This window comes from Schistocerca cancellata, chromosome 7 (genome assembly GCF_023864275.1).
Source record: "Schistocerca cancellata isolate TAMUIC-IGC-003103 chromosome 7, iqSchCanc2.1, whole genome shotgun sequence".
Taxonomy (NCBI): domain Eukaryota; kingdom Metazoa; phylum Arthropoda; class Insecta; order Orthoptera; family Acrididae; genus Schistocerca; species Schistocerca cancellata.
This window is the reverse complement of record NC_064632.1, coordinates 585,464,661-585,487,426: the sequence shown is the minus strand read 5'-3', so window position 1 is coordinate 585,487,426 and position 22,766 is coordinate 585,464,661. Positions and strand designations below refer to the sequence as shown.

At 49.0% G+C, this 22,766-nt stretch overlaps 1 protein-coding gene across 2 annotated transcripts in view; it reads left to right on the top strand.

The window, feature by feature from the left end:
- The window catches only part of LOC126092593 (protein croquemort-like), a 283,748-nt gene that overhangs the window by 154,304 nt on the left and 106,678 nt on the right, over window positions 1-22,766 (top strand). For both annotated transcript variants that reach the window (XM_049908286.1, XM_049908285.1), the window contains exons 4-6: window positions 4,611-4,752; window positions 7,451-7,663; window positions 18,281-18,495. In XM_049908286.1, the coding sequence (XP_049764243.1) occupies window positions 4,611-4,752; window positions 7,451-7,663; window positions 18,281-18,495 (570 nt within the window). The remainder of the gene's footprint in view (window positions 1-4,610; window positions 4,753-7,450; window positions 7,664-18,280; window positions 18,496-22,766) is intronic.

Below are 22,766 nucleotides of genomic sequence, written 5' to 3'. Positions count from 1 at the left end.
AGTTCTAAGTTCTAGGGGACTTACGACCACAGCAGTTGAGTCCCATAGTGCTCAGAGCCATTTCAACCATTTTTTTTATTAAAATACATTGAATGAGTGAATTTCCGTGAAGCACAGAGCAATAACGTGACCGTGAGCTTAAGGCACATGGTGCGTTGCCTGAACAAGGCACTGACGCAAGGTCTACTGAAATTGGAGTAAATTAAAAAAACCAATTCCCTTATGGGGTTCAGTGGCAATTTCGCACCTGATTTAAACATCTGGACTTCATTACAGAGCAGATTTCAGACAATCTAATACCTATGTTAACATTACCAAAACGAGAGCTGCGTCTCCATGTCTGTCCAGCACCACGACCCAGGAACAAGTGCCCTTCCAACCGAATTCGCCTAACCGTTCCGCTTACAAACGTGGTGGGGGTGGCGCGCCAACCTGACAGAGCCAATACGTGCGGCTACGTGTCATCTCTGCCCTGACCTGCAAACTTGGTCTCTGCTAAAATTGTTCACGCTTGGGGGGGTTGGTACTACCCTACCCCAGAACGACCACTCGTGCAGTGTTACAATCTGTGCCTAAAGCTTTCTGCTAGTTCACACACTCACTCATTTAAACCGTCCAGGCCGCACAAAGGAAATGAAAATGCGAGACATGGTACACAAAAGAAAAAAATTCGATAAATAACACTGTTTAGTCCATTCTCTCCTTTCGGACACCAGCTGAGGTATTACCTGCAAGAGAAGAAACTCTTGATAATAATTTCTGCGTGCTAGCAATTTAATAAAACATTGGAACGGTACAAGAAGTTCCGTTTCACAGTTAGTGCGTTAGATCATGGGAATCCAGAGTTGGCTGGAGGGCACTTACCATAATGTTCCAAACGTTCTAAGTTGGAGAGAACTAAAGACAAAGGTAGAGTTTGGAAAGCACGAAGACAAGCACTAGACATTGTCGCCGTGTGCGGGCTGGCATTATCTTGCTGAAATGTAAGCCAAGGATGGCTTACGTGAAATGTAACAGAACGATGCGCAGAACATTGTCGAAGTAGAACTATGTTTTAAGGGAGCCACGCATGAATACCTAAATTCGAAGTGGGACTCATCACTGAAGACAACTGGACTCCAGTCTGAGATTCCAGGCCGAATCTGCCAGAGACCACTGCAAACGGCGTCGTTGGTGTACAGAGGTCAATGGCAGTCGGCGGTAGGGCCGCCGTGGACTCAGACCCCATCCTGTGAGCCGCCTATTAGTGGTCACTGAAGCACCAATTGCGCGTCGGATTGTGATTATATTGATGAATCTGGAGCTCTGAGAGCCCCTCTGGTGAATGCTCACCTACTGTCGTCTCTCTGGAGCCACCACTTCCTTGTTGTCGCTGTGTTTCGCCATGGTTTACCCATTCCCGCCGACATCATCGAACAGTGGTATCGCTCGTACTGTAATCTCGAGCGATATGCCGATTACTCCAACTGGCTTCTTTGAACCCAACTGTACGTATCTCTCAAATGCTGACATGTGCTTATATTGTTCACGCGCCTGTCTGAGGCATAATTACTGTTCAAATGAGTACACGGAATGAAATTAGCAAAGGCTTTGTGCCCTGGTATCGACGTGTCCCCTGCTTATTCTCCTTGCCAGCTGTGCATTCATCCATTGGCCTCCAAATTTTACAACTTTGTATTTTCCGTCGATACCTGTATGAATACGGTGTGCATCGTAGGTCCTTCGTGGTGCGCCGGTTTTATACTGGAGAAGACCAATTCAGAGTTAGAGGAGGCAAAGGAACAAGAGGAGTTGTGTTGGCCTTGGAGAAAAGGATGGATATGAATATATGGAGATACGATACCTTCATTGAATTAGGAGGTTTTGAAATGTGAATTTAGACTACTATTTAGAACTATGAACATAAAGGAGTGGACTGTAAAGGTAGAATAATGAATAATCAGCTGTATTAGAACAGCAGCAGAAAACAGTGGTAGAGGAAGAGGACAGGATTATAAAAGAGCTAGACAGGGATGTTCTATGTCCTGAGAACGCTATTCAGATCATGAAGGAAAGGAGAAACGGAATAAGAATGAATGGGGAAAGAATGTATTTATTAGATTTACAGACTCAGAAAAAGAAATCGATAGAATTCAGCAGGTCGTATCGGTTACCCTTAAATTAACAGAAATTAAAAGTGAACAAACGGAAAACGAAAGTAATGGTGCTACAGGAAAAAAAATGAAAGAAATCAATCAGTATAACTAATGACGTCATAGCTCATCATATGAAACAATTTTATCTCGGCGGTATAACCACAGAGGGCAACAGACGCTTAATGGAAGTGAATAATTGCATTCCAAATCAGGAATTTACGACTAAGAAAAACATTTTGAGCTGCAACCATATAATATGTAACACACAGCTCTATGGAAGTGAAAGTTGGACTCTGGGTGAAATGCGAAAGGAATGCAAGCTTCCGAAATTTGGATATGGCGGAAAATATCAAGAACTAGCTGAGGGGAATGAAAATTTACTTGCAAGTCTTAAGAGAAGTCAACGAATGGAGAAGATTACTAAAGTAAACTGGAAAGAGGAGAAAAGTGCTGGTAAAGAAACTAAGAGGAGGGGTTAAACGAACACTCAACGTTACAGCTGTCTGTTGTGCAAACCGTGATCCTAATGTCTCTTACTCTGAAGTACACTCCTGGAAATGGAAAAAACACATTGACACCGATGTGTCAGACCCACCATACTTGCTCCGGACACTGCGAGAGGGCTGTACAAGCAATGATCACACGCACGGCACAGCGGACAAACCAGGAACCGCGGTGTTGGCCGTCGAATGGCGCTAGCTGCGCAGCATTTGTGCACCGCCGCCGTCAGTGTCAGCCAGTTTGCCGTGGCATACGGAGCTCCATCGCAGTCTTTAACACTGGTAGCATGCCGCGACAGCGTGGACGTGAACCGTATGTGCAGTTGACGGACTTTGAGCGAGGGCGTATAGTGGGCATGCGGGAGGCCGGGTGGACGTACCGCCGAATTGTTCAACACGTGGGGCGTGAGGTCTCCATAGTACATCGATGTTGTCGCCAGTGGTCGGCAGAAGGTGCACGTGCCCGTCGGAAGGTGCACGTGCCCGTCGACCTGGGACCGGACCGCAGCGACGCACGGATGCACGCCAAGACCGTAGGATCCTATGCAGTGCCGTAGGGGACCGCACCGCCACTTCCCAGCAAATTAGGGACACTGTTGCTCCTGGGGTATCGGCGAGGACCATTCGCAACCGTCTCCATGAAGCTGGGCTACGGTCCCGCACACCGTTAGGCCGTCTTCCGCTCACGCCCCAACATCGTGCAGCCCGCCTCCAGTGGTGTCGCGACAGGCGTGAATGGAGGGACGAATGGAGACGTGTCGTCTTCAGCGATGAGAGTCGCTTCTGCCTTGGTGCCAATGATGGTCGTATGCGTGTTTGGCGCCGTGCAGGTGAGCGCCACAATCAGGACTGCATACGACCGAGGCACACAGGGCCAACACCCGGCATCATGGTGTGGGGAGCGATCTCCTACACTGGCCGTACACCACTGGTGATCGTCGAGGGGACACTGAATAGTGCACGGTACATCCAAACCGTCATCGAACCCATCGTTCTACCATTCCTAGACCGGCAAGGGAACTTGCTGTTCCAACAGGACAATGCACGTCCGCATGTATCCCGTGCCACCCAACGTGCTCTAGAAGGTGTAAGTCAACTACCCTGGCCAGCAAGATCTCCGGATCTGTCCCCCATTGAGCATGTTTGGGACTGGATGAAGCGTCATCTCACGCGGTCTGCACGTCCAGCACGACCGCTGGTCCAACTGAGGCGCCAGGTGGAAATGGCATGGCAAGCCGTTCCACAGGAGTACATCCAGCATCTCTACGATCGTCTCCATGGGAGAATAGCAGCCTGCATTGCTGCGAAAGGTGGATATACACTGTACTAGTGCCGACATTGTGCATGCTCTGTTGCCTGTGTCTATGTGCCTGTGGTTCTGTCAGTGTGATCATGTGATGTATCTGACCCCAGGAATGTGTCAATAAAGTTTCCCCTTCCTGGGGCAATGAATTCACGCTGTTCTTATTTCAATTTCCAGGAGTGTATTCCGTGAGCATATCGCGACGGCTGCCGAGTCAATCCATTGGGGCTTCATTGGGACACACTCACCTGCTGTATCGCCTTTAGACATAAACACCACACTACAAAGTTAGTTTGCTTTTGAATGTTGGCGGTGTCGCTATATATATTTTCTTTCTAAATGTACATTTGTAAATGCAGTTCATAATACCGACTTCAGTACGTCTCTTCAGTATGTACATGTAAATATGTCTGGGCATCATGTTCTGATGAAAGCACTCAACGGGGTTCTTACGTACACGAGAGCTACATAATTGCTATTTTTCCTCTTAAGTGCAGGAACCAAATAGTATTACCACTGAAAACAACATGCATTTAATATAAATCTCTCTGTACTCCTGCACGCTGTTTGATAAATTGCGACAAAAAGTTGCTGAAAAAGTGCTGTTGTAATAACATGCAGTTCAGCATATACATGCTGTCAGCGTAATTAACAGTTCCGTGTCTGTTGCAGTGAGGTGCACGAGAAGATAAACATCACGTGGCACGACAACGGCACGGTGAGCTACCGGCAGATCCGGCGCTGGTTCTTCGACCCGGACAACTCCAACGGAACCCTCGACGACGAGGTCACCACGCTGAACATCATCGCTCTGGTAATTTGACCTCTGCCTCCTGGTCAGCTCAGCCAGCGGTCCAGCAGGGCTGGCGTACTCGGTATGGGTATTCCGTGTTACAGAATCTGAGTCCGAGAGGGATTTCTCTGTATACGGGTGATGGGATTTGCAAAGCAATAGTACGCTTGACACTACGATCGTTATTATATTGGGGGGGGGGGGGGGGGCGGAGGCAGATGATAGTTCCTCCTGCACCCATGAACTAAAAGTGTATTGGCAGTAAGGTAGGAGGCAGTTAAGTGGCAAGGTACCAGAGATGACTTGAACCAGGCTATTAGGACTAAGGTCTGTTAGCTTATGCTTCTGTCAAAATAAGTGTTTCTCGAAAAACGTATCTCAGTATTTAATCGTAAAATGACATCCACTCAATTAATATCTGCGATATTAATGAGCAATTGAAGGCATTTACGAACTGAATTACATAACTCCAGGACTGTTACTGACACATACTTCTGGTTCACTGGCGTTGACTAGCCACCCCCTGGAGCCTTCGGAATACTAACAACAATTAATCAGGATTACAAATAACGCTCAAGCATAACAGAGAGAAAGAAACACAATTACAAAGGGGCGTTTAGATTGTTGAAACACCAATTTAGCCAAGTAATGAGATCTAGGTACCAAAACATGGCAGATGCCAATTATAAGCTGTGAAACATTTAAAGGTTACACCAGGACATAAATGATAAGTGGTTGCGGTTAAGCGGTGCAGAAATTGTCATGCTACGGCTCTCCCAAAACCATCATATAACTAGCCTTTCTCACGCGGCTTTGCTCGTGTATACGTTAGACATGTGTGTTGATCACACCTCCTCCTTTCTATGTCGACATCTTCCTTCCACTTGTATTTCCTCCTCCTCCTCCTCTCCCTCCTTCGTTCATTTCCACCACCCCCTCCCTCAGAGCACATCTTCCTCTACCATCCCTCAGACCACTTCTTCGCCTCTCTTTCCATCTCTGCCTCCCATCATCCTTTTCCACCTGCCTAACGCATGACCCCCTCCTCCCGTCGGTCTGTCCATCCTGTCTACTGAATTTTTAAGCCATTTTGACCTCACTATCTTATCCTGTCCCCAGCCATGCGATACTAGGTGGGTTACGTAGTCATCTTGGGTCGGCGAACACGTTTCACTATTGAAGGAACTTAAACAAATACAGGCTGTTCGACTCTTACCAGTACAAATGAAAGGCACGAGTAGAGGACAACAAACGTAGTCTAGAACCAAATAATTTCCTAAAGACGAGAAAAAGAAAAATACGGTTTAACGGCTCGTCGTTAGAGAAGAGTAAAAGCTCGGATTTTTTAGAGGACAGGGATGTAAATCTACTGAAAATCGACTGTGCTCTTTCAAAGGAATGATCGCGACATTTCTCTGGTGCGCATTGGGGAAAACAGGGAAAACCCAAATGTAGATGGTGGGACGCTGATCTGAACCGTCATTCTGCCGAATTCTACCTCAGTGTGCAGACCACTGCGGCGCCTCGTTCGGTCTCCGATACGATTTATTACGACTGAACTCACGAAGGTCTTATAACAGAGCACCCTAGCATGCACATTGCTCCACCTCGCTGCCAATCGTGTTCAGGTATATTTTTGTTGAAAAAGCTGAATGAAGAAAAATCGACAGTACAATTTTTGTGCTGACATCACATACAGAATAGCGTTTCTGTGAGACACGGCGATGTTCAGTTACGAACAAATGCTTTTCTGTTCCCCACAAAAGTCCGCAGCTCGTGGTCTAGTGGGTAACGTTGCTGTCGCTGGATGATGGGGTCCTGGGTACGATTCCCGGCCGGGTTGGGGATTTTCTCTGCCCGGGGACTGGGGGTTTGTGTTATCATCATCATCATCCACCCATCCACCGCCATCCACCTATTATTCGTGACAGTGGCTATATTGGACTATGTAAACAACTGGAGTGTGAAAAATATTGGGACTTCGTGCGGGCGTTGATGACTGCAGAGTTGAGTGCCCGACACACCAAACATCATAATTATTCCCCATAATAGAATGCTTTGCTGGTAACCTCTGCAGCAGAGTGTAAGGATGCCACATTGCTAAAACTGAGTGTGTATCAAGTGTTTCTTCGCCTAGGTGAGTGCAATAATGAACTTTATAAGTGTCATTACAGTGTTGTCCCTAGCCTGTATTTGGAAATTTTTGTGAATTTACATTAATAATACATATTATCTTAGATACTAGTTTACATTGCAAAGGTTGTAGGGCATACATTATTTTTTTCATAGGTAATAAAGGATGATGAGACTTGGTTTAAAAGCCGGCCGATGTGGCCTAGCGGTTCTAGGCGCTTCAGTCTGGAACCGCGCGACCGCTACGGCCGCAGGTTCGAATCCTGCCTCGGGCATGGATGTGTATGATGTCCTTAAGTTAGAACTACTTAAACCTAAGTAAGTTCTAGGGGACTGATGATCTTAGATGTTAAGTCCCATAGTGCTCAGAGCCATGTTTTGAGCTTGGTTTGAAAACAATTCAGACTTATTAGACTGGTAGTTTGTCTACAAAAGTAATTTTCACAAACATTTATTTTTCTCGAAATCTGTGTCTTTGTTTTGAGCCCTTGTGCTTCTCAGTGCCTCAGGTAGTGGCAGTGTGGATGGAAGGGCACCACCAGTAGAAGTAGTGCAGGAACTATATTGTTTGTGTGTTTGTTGGCAGACGGCGTCGTTCGTGACGCGCGAGTGGAGCTTCGTGATGCGGAAGGGCCTGGACATCGCGCTGTGGCAGATGGGCCAGAAGCTGCACGTGACGCACCAGGTGCGCCAGCTGCTCTTCGAGGGCTACGAGAGCCCGCTCATCACCATGGCCGACCGCCTGCCCGCGCTCGCCGGCATAGACATCCCCTACGACCGGTTCGGCTGGTTCTACAGCGTGAGTACCTGCTCTCTCTCTCTCTCTCTCTCTCTCTCTCTCTCTCTCTCTCTCTCTCTCTCACCCACCTCTCTCGTCGTGTTCGCAGAATAGAAGGAAGGTAGGGATTTTAAAGTCAGGCTGCAGTTTCCAAGAGGTGAGCAGCAAATACAGAAAGACAGATTCCAAGTGAAGGCAGGATGACGAGTTGGATCAACGCCAAACACTGTCACAGGGCACCTACAAGAGATTCTGAGACCCGACAGAATGCTTCCAGGAATTCAAAGGTCTGATGAACATTGTTTATTTGTGATCAGACTAACTACTATACTGAAGGCTAATTCTGAACATTAGAAAAGGCAAAGGAGGCAGTTGGTTGGGCAACAGAAGTAAGTTTCTGAAGCCACGGGGGCGGATGCTAATAGAAGTAGCCAACACTAACAGCACGTCAAGTAGAAACTTGAGAGCTGCACTCCAAGTGAGGAAAACGGACATGTCGGAGCCTACCGAGGCTGGCCACGAGCGGCACGGAGCCGGCGCCCCAGCGAACAGAGTGAGATTTCCCTCTGAACACACAAACATGGGTTTTCAAACAATCGTGGCGGCGCGCCATTTCTCCCTTCTTGTAGTCCACACACCAATTCACCGACACACAACTATCTTCGGCCAATCTGGTGAGTCGTTCTGCACCTCGAAGCCGCCTCTGGCGAACGATACTAGGATTCCTGCCCTCCTCCTACTCGGTAGGTAGGGCTGCTTCTGGATTTTACATTAACAAACTCCAAGTCTGGTAGGAACAGCGTTCACCTTAGGTATCTCCGAAGCTGACCTGCGTTCTTTCTCACACCGTGCCGGCCGCGGTGGTCTGGCGGTTCTAGGCGCGCAGTCCGGAACCGCGCGACTGCTACGGTCGCAGGGTCGAATCCTGCCTCGGGCATGGTTGTGTGTGATGTCCTTAGGTTAGTTAGGTTTGAGTAGTTCTAAGTTCTAGGGGACTGGTGACCTCAGATGTTAAGTCCCATAGTGCTCAGAGCCATTTTCTCACACCGCGGGGTTCTCCGGCTTTGGGAGACGGATTGGCATAACTGCACGCACAGCAAACTGCGTGTCATCAAGAAGACTACGAATGTGTGGAAGTCTTCCATGCAGGCGCCTGGCAGGGAATCAGTTGTCCGCATTGGCCATGCGTGGCTAACGCACGGTTACCTCCTCCGTCGCGAGGACCCACCTCGGTGTCGCTGTGTCTCACAAATGACAGTCGTCCACTTCTTGCTGGGCTGCCCACTTTTAGCCGCTCTGCGGCGGACTTCCAACTTTCCCATCACCCTGCCTTCGGTGTTGGGCGACAGAGCCTCAACAGCAGCTTTAAATTTACGTAATGTCCGTGAGAGTGTTTTTTATACTTCTATGTAGGTTTCAGCGCATGTCCCTCTGTGTCCTCCACCCGAATGCTTTTAGGGTGGAGTTTTTAATGTGTTGCGCCGTGGCTGGCTTTCCCTTTTTAATATCGTGGTTGGCCAGCCACTGTAATCTGCTTTCATGTTTTACTCCCGTCTGTTTCTAGCGTCTCTTGTTTTCTTGTCCTCTGTTGTTCCTTTTAGTATTCGTTGCCTTCCCTTCGTTCTTGTGGCTTTTCCTTTCTTTCAGTTTTGTGTCACACGTTTCGTCAGTTTTATGGTCACCCTCGTGGCAATGTTTTAGTAGGAACAACGCACCGATGATCTCGTAGTTTTGTCCCCTCTCTTTTAAAACCAACCAACCAAATCTTTATAGACACTGAAGTAGCTTCGGGTGCATCCCAACGGTGTTGACGCAATGCTCACTATATAGGGAGTGAAGTAAAAAGAAGCCGACAGATTTGGACTATCTGTTGAGAATTCCCGGAGCAACAAATTCAGGATAGAAACCCACGTCCTCAGACGTCGTCCAGTGATTCAACAGAGCGCTCCAGTTGCAGTGATAGGCGAGTGCCGCTAGGCAGCCTGCCCGCCGGCTAACGTGGTCCCGCGCGCTGCCATCCCCGCCGTTACGCTGTGTTCAGTGCTCTCTGATGCGTTGTGGGAGGCGCCAGCGCGTCCCACCCCACGTGACGTCCTAAGTGCTCAGCCCCACTGCGTCCTTCGCTGTACAAATTCAAGATCACTGACTAAGCGGTGGATCAGGGGGAACTGCTGGCCGCCACATTATTTCGCTCTGTACCGTCGTTGTACACTCCAGGAAATTGAAATAAGAACACCGTGAATTCATTGTCCCACGAAGGGGAAACTTTGACACATTCCTGGGGTCAGATACATCACATGATCACACTGACAGAACCACAGGCACATAGACACAGGCAACAGAGCATGCACAATGTCGGCACTAGTACAGTGTATATCCACCTTTCGCAGCAATGCAGGCTGCTATTCTCCCATGGAGACGATCGTAGAGATGCTGGATGTACTCCTGTGGAACGGCTTGCCATTCCATTTCCACCTGGCGCCTCAGTTGGACCAGCGTTCGTGCTGGACGTGCAGACCGCGTGAGACGACGCTTCATCCAGTCCCAAACATGCTCAATGGGGGACAGATCCGGAGATCTTGCTGGCCAGGGTAGTTGCCTTACACCTTCTAGAGCACGTTGGGTGGCACGGGATACATGCGGACGTGCATTGTCCTGTTGGAACAGCAAGTTCCCTTGCCGGTCTAGGAATGGTAGAACGATGGGTTCGATGACGGTTTGGATGTACCGTGCACTATTCAGTGTCCCCTCGACGATCACCAGTGGTGTACGGCCAGTGTAGGAGATCGCTCCCCACACCATGATGCCGGGTGTTGGCCCTGTGTGCCTCAGTCGTATGCAGTCCTGATTGTGGCGCTCACCTGCACGGCGCCAAACACGCATACGACCGTCATTGGCACCAAGGCAGAAGCGACTCTCATCGCTGAAGACGACACGTCTCCATTCGTCCCTCCATTCACGCCTGTCGCGACACCACTGGAGGCGGGCTGCACGATGTTGGGGCGTGAGCGGAAGACGGCCTAACGGCGTGCGGGACCGTAGCCCAGCTTCATGGAGACGGTTGCGAATGGTCCTCGCCGATACCCCAGGAGCAACAGTGTCCCTAATTTGCTGGGAAGTGGCGGTGCGGTCCCCTACGGCACTGCGTAGGATCCTACGGTCTTGGCGTGCATCCGTGCGTCGCTGCGGTCCGGTCCCAGGTCGACGGGCACGTGCACCTTCCGCCGACCACTGGCGACAACATCGATGTACTGTGGAGACCTCACGCCCCACGTGTTGAGCAATTCGGCGGTACGTCCACCCGGCCTCCCGCATGCCCACTATACGCCCTCGCTCAAAGTCCGTCAACTGCACATACGGTTCACGTCCACGCTGTCGCGGCATGCTACCAGTGTTAAAGACTGCGATGGAGCTCCGTATGCCACGGCAAACTGGCTGACACTGACGGCGGCGGTGCACAAATGCTGCGCAGCTAGCGCCATTCGACGGCCAACACCGCGGTTCCTGGTGTGTCCGCTGTGCCGTGCGTGTGATCATTGCTTGTACAGCCCTCTCGCAGTGTCCGGAGCAAGTATGGTGGGTCTGACACACCGGTGTCAATGTGTTCTTTTTTCCATTTCCAGGAGTGTATAACGTCAGCCGACGTGGCTTCCTGTCCCAAACCTCGAACTCAAGGTAGTCTCAAGAATCCTTTTGCAGATTGTAGAGTAATGTTCTGTTACACGCTGTATGCGTATAAACAAGCTAGCAGATAATGCTGGTGGGTCGAGGACACAGATTGCGAACGCTGCTGTCCAGTATACAGGAGTCGCAACTTCAGTAAACAGTACCAGAACTCATTTCAGAAAAGTCAGCTTAGGCTCGAATCTCGGAGTGAGAATAGGCAGTTGAAACCCAACGTAAAAAGTAACATATTGCACACAAATATATCGGAAGATCACTTGTGGTTTGTTGCAACATTTGCATAACAATAAACGTAAACAGTCGCATCAGTTAGTTCTAAGAATATTAGCCTCCTCGTGAAGGTCATTCTTCTCTGTTAGATGCCCAAGAAATTGAACTTATAGACTTAATTCTTATCAGAAAAGTGTGTTCATGAAATTTAGACCACCCTTCATATTTTCATGTATTGTGTTTTTACGCCGGCCGGAGTGGCCGAGCGGTTCTAGGCGCTTCAGTCTGGAACCGCGCGACGACTACGGTCGCAGGTTCGAATCCTGGCTCGGGAATGGATGTGTGTGATGTCCTTAGGTTAGATAGGTTTAAGTAGTTCAAAGTTCTAGGGGACTGATGACCTCAGATGTTAAGTCGCATAGCGCTCAAAGTAATTTGAACCATTTTTTTGTGTTTTTACATTATACAGAGGATTATTGATTTCATACACAGTATAAGCACGTAGCAACAGAGTGAACAAGACAGCGATTGGGCAAGCCCGGTTCAGGGTCACAAGCCCATATACTCGCTAGCTGGAAGTACGTGGCTCAGGCTAATACAGTTCTAACTAATCTCTGAAGGTACCGATACTGGTAAGCGGTCACCTTAGCAATTGTGGAAAAGAGAGCCGCTGTCTCTCTCGCCGATGGACACCTCAACACACGTAAAAATGCCGAAAGGATTCGGAGTTTTTGGGAGTTTTTGTTTGGTACCATCATCTCAACTTCTTTAGCTCTTCCTGGCACGCTAGATATACCTTCTCGTGGAATCCTCCCAGCAGCCTCTGCTGCGTCTGGAACAAGATTGTCATGCACGATTTCTTAAAGTGTGACCCTCCTGTATAACCAGAATCCCTGTCTGCGCCATTGCACGGCCACCCCAAAAGCTATTGAAATTACCCGTGTACATGTAAAACATTTAATTTGCGTGGTTTCAAACGATTCTTATCACGAGCGAATACTACATGAGAACTTGATCCAGACCTTCATTAGATCTCAGATCTGCAGACAGCCACGACTAATCCGTTTAAAACTTCAGGCTCACTGGGCACGCATCCAGATCCGGCACGCACTTTGAGTCTCAACAATGTCTGTTCCCATCACGCGCGGGAAGTTTGCCGCATGTGTTATGAGGGAGTATCAACGCTGGAGAAAAGCCGTTTAACCGTGCCGTACGCTATAAATAAAAGTTTCAGTTAAGTTGAATTCACTGAAACTAACGTAGTGAATGAAATTCAGTAGACAGAATGCAGTAACATGAAAAGCTAGTGGAATCTCGTCAGATATGCTGAAACTGCTACAACACGAATGTTTTCTGACAAATGAAAATACGAGGCTGAGTCGGTAAATAAGTCGCAAACTGGGATAAAGGCATCATCGCCGCGTGCACCAGCCTGAAATTTCCTTTTCTTTCCAAGAAACTGCCCTTGTAAACTTCAAACACTTATGGCATCGTTGATAAGGCATTAAAAGACCGCACTATAGAGTTCTTGTGGCAGCGTTCGCATCTAACGAGTTACCCCTCTGGATATAATAAATTTGTTAGGTTCTTTAATTTGCTGCAACCCACAAGACAAAGATAGCGAAATACCCCTAGACGGGGAAACAGCCATCACTGGTCAAGCAGAGCAGCTAGGACGTTCCTCGTTTGAGACTTTTTCTCGTACTTTACTGAATTCCTGTATCCAATTGAAGAAAGATGTCCATGAAATGCAGTTCAAATCACAAGAGGAACAAATTTCGCCATGGACGTGCTCCGTGGACTGTCCCTCGGCTCACAGAAATAGCGTTGCTCTACGCGGGTATACACACGTAGCACACACCTAATCTCCTAGTCTGACTGGAGATCACTGTGTACCGGCTTATAAAATGACTTTTATCTTAATAATATGAATATTTGTATATGTGTTGAGAGAGAGAGAGAGAGAGAGAGAGAGAGAGAGAGTGTTGTAACTGGTACCTGAATTTTGGTTGCTGCTTCCTTAAATGATCAGCTTCTGCACCAGTTGGTGACGTATGATTGGGAGGAAGTTATTGTTCTTTAAGATTTAAAATACGACCCTCTTGATTACTTGGCCGTTTTGCGGATAGCTTTGAGCTCAAGTTTTCGTTGCTTTTCATACTTAAGGGACCACTGTTGTAAGTAAATAAGGTCAAACAGTAATCTGCTTTTCGTGAGAAAAGGAGATTGCTTGGAACACAAAGTTCCTTGAAACTACACGTCCTGTTGCACCAGAATTGGTCAGTGGAGTCCGGCACCATACTATTCTACAAGAACATAATCCAATTACTGCAATTAAGATATGATGAGAGGTTGTTACGTACTGAATGAAAACTATAGAGAATGCATTTCTTTTCCTGTATATTAGTGAACTTTGTATGCCGGCATCTCGTGGTCGTGTGGTAGCGTTCTCGCTTCCCACGCCCGGGTTCCCGGGTTCGATTCCCGGCGGGGTCAGGGATTTTCTCTGCCTCGTGATGGCTTTGTGTTGTGTGCTGTCCTTAGATTAGTTAGGTTTAAGTAGTTCTAAGTTCTAGGGGACTGATGACCACAGCAGTTAAGTCCCATAGTGCTCAGAGCCATTTGAACCATTTTTGAACTTTGTACACTTCGAATTCTGTCGAGAGATAGCCAGCGACGACAATGAAGTTCACTTCCATTTCCAAATAAGAGATATTTCTATTCTTCACTTCCAGAAAATTTGTATACATAAATGTTTGGCAACTTTTACACATACTTTACTCGGTTTTATCACTGAAATAGCAATTTTCATTAAATGTAACAATACGTACTGACCGACGGACTAGCAACACGCCCTCTTTCCACAAGATACAGATTAACAGTCCCTTTTTCGTAACAAATCAATTATTTTATTTAGAGTCCATACTCAAAGATTCAAAACTACTATCTTTGCGGGGATTGCGCGCTAGAGTTTCTTGCTGTCCAACTGCGCTTCACTTGGTATTTACATACATTACCGAGCTTCTCAGAATAAAATTAGGCACATATTGGTTAAGAAAAGGGCAGTGATGTTCACATAACATTACAGACTACCTTCCACGTGACGTGTACTGATACGTTGTTGTTGTGGTGGTGGTGGTGGTGGTGGTGGTGGTGGTGGTGGTGGTGGTCTTCAGTCCTGAGACTGGTTTGATGCAGCTCTCCATGCTACTTACTCTATCCTGCGCACGCTTCTTCATCTCGCAGTACCTACTGCAACCTACATCCTCCTGAATCTGCTTAGTGTATTCATCTCTTGGTCTCCCTCTACGATTTTTACCCTCCACGCTGCTCTCCAATACTGAACTGGTGATCCCTTGATGTCTCAGAACATGTCCTACCAACCGGTCACTTCTTCTTGTCAAGTTGTGCCACAAACTCCTCTTCTCCCCAATTCAATTCAATACCTCCTCATTACTTATGTGATCTACCCACCTAATCTTCAACATTCTTCTGTAGCACCACATTTCGAAAGCTTCTCTTCTCTTCTTGTCCAAACTATTTATCGTCCATGTTTCACTTCCATACATGGCTACACTCCATACAAATACTTTCAGAAACGACTTCTTGGCACTTAAATCTATACTCGATGTTAACAAATTTCTCTTCTTCAGAAACGCTTTCCTTGCCATTGCCAGTCTACATTTGATATCCTCTCTACTTCGACCATCATCACTTATTTTGCTCCCCAAATAGCAAAACTCCTTTACTACTTTAAGTGTCTCATTTCCTAATCTAATTCCCTCAGGATCACCCGACTTAATTCGAGTACATTCCATTATCCTCGTTTTGCTTTTGTTGATGTTCATCTTATATCCTCCATTCAAGACACTGTCCATTCCGTTCAACTACTCTTCATAGGCTGGAAATTTAAAACGCTACGCGATATTCTTGCGTTTGCGACCTACATATTGATTCACTGCCTTACGTCAAACCAGAGTTAGACCAGCATAATCTGCTGATCGTAATAAATGTACTGTACTGGCACGGAGTTTTGTAGTGGGTAGGTGAGGGTGAAATGCAGTAGGACTCAGCTTGGAAACGGGTGATTTGTTTGTTAGATTGGGTCTACAACTGAATGGGGCGGGAGGGGGGGGGGGCGGGGAAGCGGGTGCGGCGAGCGTTGAAACGCCGGTGCTCGGCGTCGGCGAGTTGCCACTAAGACCCAGGGAGGCCCAGGAGCGGAACGACCTCGGTGCGACACGTTCCCGCCTGGTGCGGAGGTGCGTCACGTGGTGGCGCTGCAGACGCGAGCGAGGTCGTCCTCTGCCCAGTACTGGCGGATCATGGACACATCTACATACATACTCCGCAATCCACCATACAGTGCGTGGCGGAGGGTACCTCGTACCACAACTAGTATCTTCTCTCCCTGTTCCACTCCCAAACAGAACGAGGGGAAAATGACTGCCCATATGCCTCTGTACGAGCCCTCATCTCTCTTACCTTTGTGGTCTTTCCGCGAATGTAAGTTGGCGGCAGTAAAATTGTACTGCAGTCAGCCTCAAATGTTGGCTCTCTAAATTTCCTCAGTACCGCTTCACGATAAGAACGCCTCCTTTCCTCCAGAGACTCCCACCAGAGTTCCTGAAGCATTTCCGTAACACTCGCGTGATGATAAAACCTACCACTAACAAATCTAGCAGCCCGCCTCTGAATTGCTTCTATGTCCTCCCTCAATCTGACCTGATAGGGATCCCAAACACTCGAGCAGTACTCAAGAATAGGTCGTATTAGTGTTTTATAAGCGGTCTCGTTTACAGACGAACCACATATTCCCAAAAATCTACCAATGGACCGAAGACGACTATCCGCCTTCCCCACAACTGCCATTACATGCTTGTCCCACTTCATATCGCTCTGCAATGTTACGCCCAAATATTCAATCAACGTGACTGTGTCAAGTGCTACACTCTAATGGAGTATTCAAACATTACGGGATTCTGTTTGCTATTCATCTGCATTAATTTACATTTATCTGTATTTAGAGTTAGCTGCCATTCTTTACACCAATGACAAATCCTGTCCAAGTCATCTTGTATACTCCTACAGTCACTCAACAACGACACCTTCCCGTACAGCACAGCATCATCAGCAAACCCTATCCAAAAGACCTATCACACTTCCCTGGGGGCACTCCAGATGATACCCTCACCTCCGATGAATACTCGCCATCGAGGACAACGTACTGGGTTCTACTACTTAAGACGTCTTCAAGCCACTAACATACTTGGGTACCAATCCCATATGCTCGTGCCTTAGTTAGGAGTCTGCAGTGGGGCACCGAGTCAAACGCTTTCCGGAAGTCAAGGAATATGGCATCCGTCTGATACCCTTCATCCATGGTTGACAAGACATCATGTGAAAAAAGGGCGAGTTGCGTTTCGCAGTAGCGATGCTTTCTAAAACCGTGCTGATGCTTGGGCAGCAACTTCTCTGTCTCAAGGTAATTCATTATATTCTAACTGAGAATATGTTCGAGAATCCTGCAACAAATCGATGTTAAGGATATTGCTCTGTAATTCTGAGGATCCGTCCTACCCTTCTTATATACAGGCGTCACCTGCGCTTTTCTTCAGTCTCTCGGGAGTTTACGTTGGGCAAGAGATTCGCGATAAATGCAAGCTAAGTAAGGAGCCAATGCAGTAGAGTACTCTCTGTAAAACCGAATTGGAATCCCAACAGGACCTGGCGACGTGTTTATTTCCAACCCATTCAGCTGCTTCACAACCCCAGGGATGTCTATCACTATGTCCTCCATACGGGAATCTGTACGAGACTCAATCGGCGGTATGTTTGTACGATCCTCCTGCGTGAAAGATTTCTCAAATGCTAAATTTAAAATTTCAGCTTTCGTTTTGCTATCTTCCGTTGGCAGGCCAGACTGATCGGTGAGTGGCTGGATGGAAGCCTTCGACCCGCTTAACGATTTTACGTAAGACCAGAATTTCCTTGGGTTTTCAGCAAGATCTTTTGCTAAGGTATGACGGTGGTAGTGGTTGTATGGTTCGCGCATCGCTGTTTTTACAGCAGCACGAATCTCTACTAACTTATGCCTGTCATTCTCTCGATCTTTCTTGTACCGCGAGTGCAACTGTCTTTGCTTCTTGAGCATCCTCCGCATTGCGCTGGTGTTCGAGCAGTGAATCCCGCAGCCTGGGGCCTGGGTGGCTGCCAGGCGACCGTAGACGCTGAGGAGGGTCCTAGTTGGACCCTCAGCCCACCAGAGGTGTTGCTCGACCGCAAAGTCAGCTGTCCCGTACGATGCCACGCAAAGGGAGGTATGTTGAGAAGCACATGGCCTTTGCATCACGTAGCTCCCCTGCCGCAACGCTGTGAAAGCGTCCCGGATTTCGGTAACACCGACTGCTACTAGAAGTGGCCGTACCATCATTCTGCAGTGACGTAATGCTGCGCTAGCTTACTGCTGCAAGGAGCGTGATGGGGGCAACGACCGTTGTGCCGGCCGGTGGCACCACACCGCAGCAGTCACCGACAGCCCGACGGTGTTCATCAGAGCAAAATATCTTTCTGCGATCTGTAGCTGCACGCCAAATACACGAATTTCGAACGAAACACAGTTACTAATTGAAACTTTAGCCTATTTCAATAGTGATTAGTTTACTTGTACATAGTCGCTTCTGTAGCAAAGGAAGGTTGGCGAGTTGTCAGTGGTGAACCGGCGCGCGCGGCTGTGTGTTTCAGCGGAACGGCTCCGCGGACTTCGACGGCGTGTTCAACATGCGCACCGGCGCCGACGACCTGTACCGCGTGGGCGAGCTGGCGCGCTGGAACTACGACGAGCGAACGCGCTACTTCCCGGGCCGCTGCGGCAACGTCGAGGGCTCCGCAGGCGAGCTGTGGCCGCCCAAGCGCTCCAAGGACGACCGCATCGGACTCTTCTCGCCGGACCTCTGCAGGTAGGCCCGGCCGACTCCAGCAGGTCAGGGGCTGGAGCGCGGTTTGTTGATCCTGCAGACCCACTGTGTATTATTCACTGTGACTTTCAGGGGTCTGCATCTAAACCTGAGTCCATACCATACCGTGCAGTGTAGTGCAGTGCAGTGCGTGGGGGCAGGTGTTCTCCATTGTCCACGCGTACCATCAAATATTTAACACATTAGCTCATTTGTAAAGTATTCAGATACTTGAAACTGCTTTATACAGGGGGGTTACAGTCTTTGAAGAATAAAGCGTGGGGGGCGCTTATTGGTATGTATCTACTGCATTAGTGCGAGAGCAAGAGAACAGGGTGCAGCTAGTTGTTGGTACATGCGACATTCCTCAGGAACCCACTGCCGCATGCGTAGATATTAGACGGTTTCTGGAAAAACGGTGTCAGAAGTTATTGAGGTATTATGTGTCTCTCTACCACATGATGACCTCAGACGAAATGGTGGCACGGTGGTAACCATCACAGATCCTTAACTTTGCGCCCTGTGTTCGAATCCCATTTGTTCCTATTTATTATATTTTCATTATTTTATCTACCCATGCCTGTAGACGGTTACTACACGAATGTTTCTTATCAAATTAGGCAATCGCATAGCCAGGATGCAAAATGACAATGTTATAAAAACGATAGTAACTACTCACCATATAGCGGAGATACTCAGTGGTAGATAGCCACAACAAAGAGACGGTCAAAGCAGTAAGCTTTGCCCGAAATGGCCTCCATTGTAATTTGGTGTGTGTGTGGGGGGGGGGGAGGGGGAGGGCACGGGCGCGGGTGCGGCGTCTGCTTCTTTTTCGGAAAAAAGTTCACTTGTTTGACTCCTTTTGTTGCGCCTGCCTGCGACTCCTTTTGTTGCGCCTGCCTGCGACTCCTTTTGTCGCGCCTGCCTGCGACTCCTTTTGTCGCGCCTGCCTGCGACTCCTTTTGTCGCGCCTGCCTGCGACTCCTTTTGTCGCGCCTGCCTGCGACTCCTTTTGTCGCGCCTGCCTGCGACTCCTTTTGTCGCGCCTGCCTGCGACTCCTTTTGTCGCGCCTGCCTGCGACTCCTTTTGTCGCGCCTGCCTGCGACTCCTTTTGTCGCGCCTGCCTGCGACTCCTTTTGTCGCGCCTGCCTGCGACTCCTTTTGTCGCGCCTGCCTGCGACTCCTTTTGTCGCGCCTGCCTGCGACTCCTTTTGTCGCGCCTGCCTGCGACTCCTTTTGTCGCGCCTGCCTGCGACTCCTTTTGTCGCGCCTGCCTGCGACTCCTTTTGTCGCGCCTGCCTGCGACTCCTTTTGTCGCGCCTGCCTGCGACTCCTTTTGTCGCGCCTGCCTGCGACTCCTTTTGTCGCGCCTGCCTGCGACTCCTTTTGTCGCGCCTGCCTGCGACTCCTTTTGTCGCGCCTGCCTGCGACTCCTTTTGTCGCGCCTGCCTGCGACTCCTTTTGTCGCGCCTGCCTGCGACTCCTTTTGTCGCGCCTGCCTGCGACTCCTTTTGTCGCGCCTGCCTGCGACTCCTTTTGTCGCGCCTGCCTGCGACTCCTTTTGTCGCGCCTGCCTGCGACTCCTTTTGTCGCGCCTGCCTGCGACTCCTTTTGTCGCGCCTGCCTGCGACTCCTTTTGTCGCGCCTGCCTGCGACTCCTTTTGTCGCGCCTGCCTGCGACTCCTTTTGTCGCGCCTGCCTGCGACTCCTTTTGTCGCGCCTGCCTGCGACTCCTTTTGTCGCGCCTGCCTGCGACTCCTTTTGTCGCGCCTGCCTGCGACTCCTTTTGTCGCGCCTGCCTGCGACTCCTTTTGTCGCGCCTGCCTGCGACTCCTTTTGTCGCGCCTGCCTGCGACTCCTTTTGTCGTGCCTGCCTGCGACTCCTTTTGTCGCGCCTGCCTGCGACTCCTTTTGTCGCGCCTGCCTGCGACTCCTTTTGTCGCGCCTGCCTGCGACTCCTTTTGTCGCGCCTGCCTGCGACTCCTTTTGTCGCGCCTGCCTGCGACTCCTTTTGTCGCGCCTGCCTGCGACTCCTTTTGTCGCGCCTGCCTGCGACTCCTTTTGTCGCGCCTGCCTGCGACTCCTTTTGTCGCGCCTGCCTGCGACTCCTTTTGTCGCGCCTGCCTGCGACTCCTTTTGTCGCGCCTGCCTGCGACTCCTTTTGTCGCGCCTGCCTGCGACTCCTTTTGTCGCGCCTGCCTGCGACTCCTTTTGTCGCGCCTGCCTGCGACTCCTTTTGTCGCGCCTGCCTGCGACTCCTTTTGTCGCGCCTGCCTGCGACTCCTTTTGTCGCGCCTGCCTGCGACTCCTTTTGTCGCGCCTGCCTGCGACTCCTTTTGTCGCGCCTGCCTGCGACTCCTTTTGTCGCGCCTGCCTGCGACTCCTTTTGTCGCGCCTGCCTGCGACTCCTTTTGTCGCGCCTGCCTGCGACTCCTTTTGTCGCGCCTGCCTGCGACTCCTTTTGTCGCGCCTGCCTGCGACTCCTTTTGTCGCGCCTGCCTGCGACTCCTTTTGTCGCGCCTGCCTGCGACTCCTTTTGTCGCGCCTGCCTGCGACTCCTTTTGTCGCGCCTGCCTGCGACTCCTTTTGTCGCGCCTGCCTGCGACTCCTTTTGTCGCGCCTGCCTGCGACTCCTTTTGTCGCGCCTGCCTGCGACTCCTTTTGTCGCGCCTGCCTGCGACTCCTTTTGTCGCGCCTGCCTGCGACTCCTTTTGTCGCGCCTGCCTGCGACTCCTTTTGTCGCGCCTGCCTGTGACTCCTACCAAATTAGAGGATAAAATGGCTTATATTAATTGTAATTGCAATTGTATTTCACAGTATGTGTCACATATTCATTGCTAAATTGAGGGATTACAATATTTTCGAATTCTCATACTCAAATATTTCATTCTTGCATCAGTTCTCATTAATTCTTGTGTTTTATACAAATGTTTATTCTTCAGGAAGATTGGGTGCATTTCCTTGGATGATAAGGATCGTGGAAACGTTAAAAAACGCAGACACATCCAAAGACCATGCGCATCACACGAAGGCAGGTTTGCCACAGTGACGTACCTGTGTAGGAATCTCTTGGAAAACAGTCGTCGTTAACATTGGTGGTGAAGATTTCGCGCGTTGGCAATACTTTCGCGGCAGACCTTGTGTAACGGCTGACTACTGAAAACTGGCATGTTCAGTTAATTATGAATCAAGATACACTACAGGAATACTACAGAAAAAAAATTGAATTTCTCATTTTCTTTTCTTAATGTTCATTCATCTGACATCCAATTAGTATGAGAATAAAGACAACGCTGTATCAATATACACCGGAAAACATTCGCATAGTAACTTTCTACAGACATGGATATATAAATGAAAAACAAAAATAAAAGTAATAACTCAATTTCGAAAACGGGGCTCAAGTTAAGAATTCGCAACGGTAACCACTGTGCCTCCATTTCGCCTGAGCGTATCGCGCGGTACAAGGTACGTAAAGTACCTGGAAAATACCTCGTCCACTTTTGACCATTGTTTTTCCAGAAAGCCGGCCAGTGTGGCCGAGCGGTTCCAGGCGCTTCAGTCTGGAACCGCGCGACCTCTACGGTCGCAGGTTCGAATACTGTCTTGGGCATTGATGTGTGTGATGTTCTTAGGTTGGTCAGGTTTAAGTAGTTCTCTAAGTTCTAGGGGACTGATGACCTCAGATGTTAAGTCCCATAGTTCTCAGAGCCATTTGAACCATTTTCCAGGAACGGTCGAGTATCTACTCATAAGCCGAGAGACATGTTTGCTTATTTTGACTCGTCTCTCATTGAGCGAAGTTCCTGGGAAATTGGGGTATGGCAATTGCCTTGTTCCAGCACTGGACAAATCTGAGTTTGCTTCTAGAAAATAAGCAGGTAAACGCGGCCTTCCAAAGACACTTGAGCTGTTTTATTCTCCAGATTTTCATGGGTAGGTTGCGGCGGACAGCGGAAAACCAGACCTGTAGAGAAACTCGTTCCATTGCTGGCCGACTGCCGTATTCTGCTGGCAACTTATCAGCCTGCCCCCTCCCCCCCCCCCCCCACCCCCACCACCACGATTTCAACTGCGTACTCATTTTTTGTTCCCTTTCTTGTCGTGCATAAGAAGTTACTAGCCTGAGGTTGATCTGTTGCTGATAAGCTGAAGATTTTACGGAAAGCAAATGTTGCCCTGAGCGCAGCTTTGTAGGGAACAATTAAATCCACGAGGAGAGGACTGACTCATTCTTTGGCGGAGTAAGCTTAAATAAGATGCTGGAAATTCT